This window comes from Terrapene carolina, unplaced genomic scaffold, assembly GCF_002925995.2.
Source record: "Terrapene carolina triunguis isolate 2854851 unplaced genomic scaffold, T_m_triunguis-2.0 Scaffold33712, whole genome shotgun sequence".
Lineage (NCBI taxonomy): Eukaryota > Metazoa > Chordata > Testudines > Emydidae > Terrapene > Terrapene triunguis.
In genome coordinates, this window is record NW_020698063.1 from 1 (window position 1) to 6,348 (window position 6,348).

At 68.4% G+C, this 6,348-nt stretch overlaps 1 protein-coding gene across 1 annotated transcript; it reads left to right on the forward strand.

Annotated features, from left to right (window-relative positions):
* Window positions 1-1,257: 1,257 nt before the first annotated feature.
* On the forward strand, window positions 1,258-6,247 carry LOC112123943 (lysine-specific demethylase 5C-like; the record flags this gene model as incomplete). The annotated part of the gene is made up of 11 exons (XM_029914213.1): window positions 1,258-1,448; window positions 1,739-1,861; window positions 2,316-2,486; window positions 2,848-2,982; window positions 3,704-3,827; window positions 3,899-4,083; window positions 4,484-4,642; window positions 4,832-4,951; window positions 5,232-5,390; window positions 5,728-5,909; window positions 6,085-6,247. Coding segments are annotated over 11 exons (1,712 nt in total), but the record flags the coding sequence as incomplete, so codon positions are not given.
* Between the last annotated feature and the right edge of the window lie 101 nt (window positions 6,248-6,348).

The following is a 6,348-nucleotide window of genomic DNA, read 5'->3' on the forward strand; positions in this document are numbered from 1 at the left end:
CCCCCCCCCATGCCTAATATCAGTGACACGTTCAATATGGCTGCCACGCTCCAGCCTTTGTCTGGTAAACAGTGTGTGTGGGGGCCTGACAGCTAGAGAGGTCCTGCCCCGGAGATCTGGGGAGCAACCCCCCAACATGGGACCCACAAGCCCCCTCCCTCAACCCCCATCTCCCTCCCCCCCTTGTTTCTTTTGTGGCTTCCTCTTCCATCCTCCCAGCTGGGCTATTGTGATGGCTCCGGCCTGGCCTCTTCTCCTCCCAGACAGCCCGGCAAGTGGGCTCGCTGGGTTGGGGGAGGGGATCTGGGGTTTGGGGGGGCAGATCCAAAAGTGGGGGGCTTCCCTGGGGAGGATCTTTGGGGCAGCTCACTTGTCCCATCCCTCCCTGGCCCTGTCTTGGTTAGATCCGGTCGGTGCAGGGCATTGGAAGGATAGGTTTGAATTCGGCCTGCGTCAGTTTCAGTGGCCTGCGTCGGTTTCGCCTGCCTGCCTGGGTTGCACATCCGATCCAGAGGCTGGGGTCCCCCCCTTTCAGAAATGGGGGTGAGGGGAGCGATTGCCCGGCTGGGCTAGTGAACGCTCCTGACACCATTGGCTGCCGTCCCCTCCCCTGCCCCCCGAAAGATGCTTGATTTGGCCACTGGAGTGCCAGGAATGGCTCCTGCTGGTCGCAGACCCGGGCAGCCTTGGTCTTAGATCTCAGGTGCCAGGAGAGAGATTTTAGGGTTATAAACTGATATGTTTACCCCAGAGGTGGCTGCATCTCCTGTCCCTGTGCAGTGTTCTGTGCGGCTGTTCCCAGCCACCCCGCCCAAGAGGTGGCTGCATCTCCGTGCCGGGCAAGCTGTCCCTGTGCAGTGTTATGTGCGGCTGTTCCCAGCTGCCTGGTCCCTGCCCTAGAGGGAGCTGCATTCCCATGCCGGGGGAAATGCAGATATTTTTGGATAAAGCTTTGCCTGGCCTTAGGGGTGCTAACCCTGGGGTCGGGGCAGGTGCCCTCTGGCACCAGCGGGCTGGGATGGGAGAGGTGTCCAGTCTGCTCTCAGCCATCCGCCCTCCCTTAGCTCCCCTCCCTGCCGGCGTGGAGGCGCGAGGTGGTCCTGGCAACAGACACCCTCCTGCCCCCCACTGGAGGGGACGGACCCTGCTCTGTGTTAGCCCCGATCCCCTCCATGGGGGCCTGCAGCCCAGCGTCCCCGGGGCGCTGAGCGCCCGAGCATGGCTAGGCATGTTCGATCAGGCGATACCCGTTGGCAGAGGGCTGCCCCTGCGGACGGTGCTTGGGAAGAAGCTTGGGGGGTCCGAAGGCAGCGTCGTCTGCTCCAGCAGCCTTTCGTACTAAGCCCCCTCCTTTTCCCGTCTCTCCCCAGGACTGGCAGCCCCCCTTCGCTGTGGAAGTGGATAACTTCAGGTTCACCCCACGCATCCAGAGGCTTAACGAATTGGAGGTGAGCTGGGAGGCAGTGCCCATGGTGGTTGCCGGGTGGCTGTTCCCCTGCTGTCCCTGCGTGGTGTTATGTGTGGCCGTTCCCAACTGACCCGCCCCAGAGGTGGCTGCATCTCCGCGCCAGGTGGTACTCTGACGCATTAGCTCTTGGCCTGAAAGGCCCCCCGCGATGTCAGTGCTGTTTCCCGGCTCCCCGTCCTTGTGGGGGGGCTGGGCCGGGCTAGAGAGTGGCAGCGTGGGCTGGAGAGGCGACACCCAGGCGAACTGCTCCCCTCCCCTCCCTGCCCCCAGGCGCAGACGCGGGTGAAGCTGAACTACTTAGACCAGATTGCGAAGTTCTGGGAGATCCAGGGCTCCTCGCTCAAGATCCCCAACGTGGAGCGGCGCATCCTCGACCTCTACAGCCTGAGCAAGGTAGGGCGGGCGCTGGGGGGGCCGGCAGCGCCGGGGGTGTGTGTGGCTGCGGGTTGGGGCAGGGGGGCCGGCAGCGCCGGGGGGTGTCCATGGGCTGGGGGCGCTGGCAGCACCGTGGGTCAGGGGAAGGGTGCCGGCAGTGCCAGGGGGTGTCCACGGGCTGGGGGCGCTGGCAGTGCCGTGGGTCAGGGGAGGGGTGCCGGGGGTTGTCCACCGGCTGGGGGCACTGGCAGCACCGTGGGTCAGGGGAGGGGTGCCGGCAGTGCCGGGGAAGGTGCGGCTTGGGGGCCAGAGGTGCCAGCAGCCCCGGGGCTGGGGTCTGCATGTCGGCCTGGGATGCTGGCAGAGCTGCAGGTCAGAGGCTGGGTCGCAGTCGAGGGAGGGGGCCGGCAGCACCGGGGGGGGTCCGGGGGGCGGGGGAGGGGGCCAGCGGCTCAGGGCTCTCTCCCCCCAGGTGGTGCTGGAGGAGGGGGGCTACGAGGCCATCTGCAGGGACCGGCGGTGGGCTCGCGTGGCCCAGCGTCTCGCCTACCCCTCCGGCAAGAACATCGGCTCCCTGCTGCGCTCCCACTACGAACGCATCATCTACCCCTACGAGATGTACCAGTCGGGGGCCAACCTGGTGGTGAGGGGGGCTGGGGCTGGCCTATTGGCGGGGGTGGGCAGGGCGCCTGGGTTCTCTCTCTTCTGGGAGGGGAGTGGGGTCTAGTGGTTAGCGAGGTGGAGGGAGAGTGGCTGGGAGCCAGGACGCCTGGGTCCTCTCCCAGGTCTGGGAGGGAAGTGGGGGCTAGTGGTTAGCGAGGGGGAGAGGGGGGGCGGTTGGGAGCCAGGACGCCTGGGTTCTCTCCCAGCTCTGGGAGGGGATCTGTGCCAGGCTCTGTGGTGCCAGGCCCCAAGGAAATCGCCCTGGCCGTGCCAGCGCCTGGTGCCACCGTCCCCCCTGGGGCTGGGGGGCCGTTGGGGTGCTAACCCCCGTGTCTCCCCAGCAGTGTGACGCCCGGCCCTTCGACAGCGAGGAGAAGGACAAGGAGTACAAGCCCCACAGCATCCCCCTGCGCCAGTCCGTGCAACCCTCCAAGTTCAACAGCTACGGGCGCCGGGCCAAGCGGCTGCAGCAGGAGGTGAGTGCCCCGGCCCCCCGGCCCTCGCAGGTCTGGGGGAGGAGCCAGGACGCCTGGGTTCTCTGGCAGGGCAGTGGGGTCCAGTTGTTAGAGCGGGGTGGGGGGCTAGGACTCCTGGGTTCTCCTGGTGCCTGTAAACTTGCAGGTGGTATTATGACCCACTCGCCCCACTCCTCTCCCAGAGCCAGGAGAGAACCCAGGCGTCCTGGCTCCCAGGCCCACAAGCTCTAACCACTACATCCCACTCCCCTCCTAGAGCCAGGGGGAGAACCCAGGCGTCCTGGCTCCCAGGTTGCCCCTCCCCCCTCTAACCAGTAGGCCCCACTCCCCCCCAGAGAACCCAAGAGTCCTGGCTCCCTGCTCCGCTTCTCTTTGTACCTGTTTGCCAGCAGCTGGGGGGGGGTTTGTCCATCCTGGCTGCAAATCTGGGGTGACCCCTCAGTGCCCCCCCCAGCCCCTCGCCTCTGGTAGCTGAGCAAGCGCCCGTGGCCTGGGGACAGTTCCTGGCGTCTGTCCAGACCCCCTGCCTCACTCTCTCTGTGCCCCCCCCCCCCCCCCGGGAATGCACCCCCCACCCGGCCCCGCCCCCGCCCCGCGCCCTCCGGGCCGGCCCCCCCCCCCCCCCCCCCCCCCCCCCCCCCCCCGCTGCCGGTTCCCCTGGGGGGGTTGGGAGTGGGGGAGCTGGAGCCCCGCCCCTGCTGACTCTGCCCCGCCCCTGCAGCCGGAGCCCACGGAAGAGGACATCGAGAAGAACCCGGAGCTGAAGAAGCTGCAGATCTACGGCGCCGGCCCCAAGATGCTGGGCCTGGGGCTGGTGGCCAAGGACAAGACCCTGCGGAAGAAAGGTGAGGGGGGGCCCGGCCTGGCGGCGAGGGGTGGGGGCCCGGCCCGTGCTGACTCCTCTCCTTCCCCCCAGACAAGGAGGGTCCCGAGTGCCCCCCCACGGTGGTGGTGAAGGAGGAGCCCCCCGGGGTGGATCCCCGGCCGGAGCCGGCGTCGCCCCGCCCCTTCCTGGAGGTGAAGGAGGAGCTGCGGCACAGCCCGGAGCCCTGCACCAAGATGACCATGCGCCTGCGCCGCAGCCACGGCAACACGCAGTTCGTAAGTGGGGGGGCGGGACCCCCCGAGCTGGCCAGGCCCCTGAGGCGGGACCCTGGACCGGGACCATCTGAACTGGCCGGGCCCCTGGGCTGGGACCCCCCGAGATGACTGGGCCCCACTTCCCTCCTGAACTAGCTGGGCCCCTGGATCAGGACCCCCCAAACTGGCTGGGACTCCGGCCTGGGACCCCTGACCTGACTGGGCTGCACCCCGACCTCCTGAGCAGGCGGGGGCCCCCGAGCTGACCGGGCCCCCCAAACCTCTGAGCTGGCTGCGTCTCTGCATCCGTGACCCTGAACGCGCCCCCCTGAGCCAGCCTGTGCCTTCCCCGCGGCAGGTGGGAGCTGGTGCCCCCCGGGGCGCTAGGCTTAGTGCCCCCTGACGCCCCCCTGCCCTGCAGATCGACTCGTACGTGTGCCGGATCTGTGCCCGCGGGGACGAGGACGACAAGCTGCTGCTGTGTGACGGCTGTGACGACAACTACCACATCTTCTGCCTGCTGCCCCCCCTGCCCGAGATCCCCAAGGGAGTCTGGCGCTGCCCCAAATGCGTCATGGCGGTGAGCGGGGGCGGGCTGGGCTCCTGGGGCTGATCGGGGGAGGGGGGTGGGCGGAACCGGGCTGGCTGGGCCCCTGGGGCTGAGGGGGTCGGGGGGATGGCCTGGCTTCCCCAGCTGCAGGCCCCTGGCCCTGTGAGTCTCCGTGGGGGTCCCTGCCCCCCGGCCCTGACACTCCCCTCCCCCCAGCAGGAGTGCAAGCGCCCCCCGGAGGCGTTCGGCTTCGAGCAGGCCACGCGGGAGTACACGCTGCAGAGCTTTGGGGAGATGGCCGACGCCTTCAAGGCTGACTACTTCAACATGCCCGTCCACGTGAGTGCCCCCATGGGCGCCCGGACGCCAGGGTTCTCTGCTGGCTCTGGGAGGGGAGTGGGGACTGGTGGTTAGAGCAGGGGGGGCTGGGAGCCAGGACTCCTGGGTTCTCTCCCAGCTCTGGGAGGGGAGTGGGGCACAGTGGTTAGAGCAGGGGGGGACTGGGAGCCAGGACTGGGAGGGGAGTGGGGCGAAGTGGTCAGGGCGGGGGGCTGGGAGCCCGGATGCCCGGCTCCGGGCTGTGGCTCTGTGCCCGTGCCCACCCTTGCCCCCCCGGCAGATGGTGCCCACGGAGCTGGTGGAAAAGGAGTTCTGGCGCCTGGTGAACAGCATTGAGGAGGACGTGACGGTGGAGTACGGCGCCGACATCCACTCCAAGGAGTTCGGCAGCGGCTTCCCCATCAGCGACAGCAAGCGGAGGCTGTGCCCCGAGGAGGAGGTGGGGACCCCCAGCCAGCCCCTTACCCGCCTTTCCCACCCTCAGAGCCCTGCAGGCCCTGCCCCATTCCCTGACCCCCTCAGCCAGCTGACGCCCCCTAGAGGGGCCTGTACCCCATTCCCTGCCCCCCCTGAACTGCCCTGGGGCCAGATGGGAGCCAACGCTCCCTAGAGGGGACAGACGCCATGCCCCGTTCCCCACCCCCTCAGCCAGCCGGCGCCCCCTAGAGGGGACACGCCCTGTCTCCCATTTCCTGCCCCCTGAGCCAGCCGGCGCCCCCTAGAGGGACAGGCCCCCTAGTGGCAGTGGGGAGCTCTGATTCCCCCTCTCCCGGCAGGAGTACGCGGCCAGCGGCTGGAACCTGAACGTGATGCCGGTCCTGCAGCAGTCGGTTCTGTGCCACATCAATGCCGACATCTCGGGCATGAAGGTGCCCTGGCTCTACGTGGGCATGGTCTTCTCCGCCTTCTGCTGGCACATCGAGGACCACTGGAGCTACTCCATCAACTACCTCCACTGGTGGGCCCTTGGCTGGGGCGGGGGGTGGAGAATGGGGGAGCAGAATTGGGGGTCACTTGAGGGTTGGCGGCTCCCCCCTGACCCCGGGGCACTGTCCCCAGGGGCGAACCCAAGACGTGGTATGAGGTGGGATGTGGGGTTGGCGGCTGCCCCCCTTACCCCGTGCTCTCCCCAGGGGCGAGCCCAAGACGTGGTATGGGGTGCCGTCGTTTGCGGCCGAGCACCTGGAGGACGTGATGAAGAAGCTCACCCCGGAGCTGTTCGAGAGCCAGCCGGACCTGTTGCACCAGCTCGTCACCCTCATGAACCCCAACACCCTCATGGCCCACGGCGTGCCGGTGAGTGCCCCGCCCCCTGCGCTGCCCCGGCCCCGCCCCCTGCGCTGCACCCGCTCGTCACCCTCATGAACCCCAACACCCTCATGGCCCACGCGTGCCGG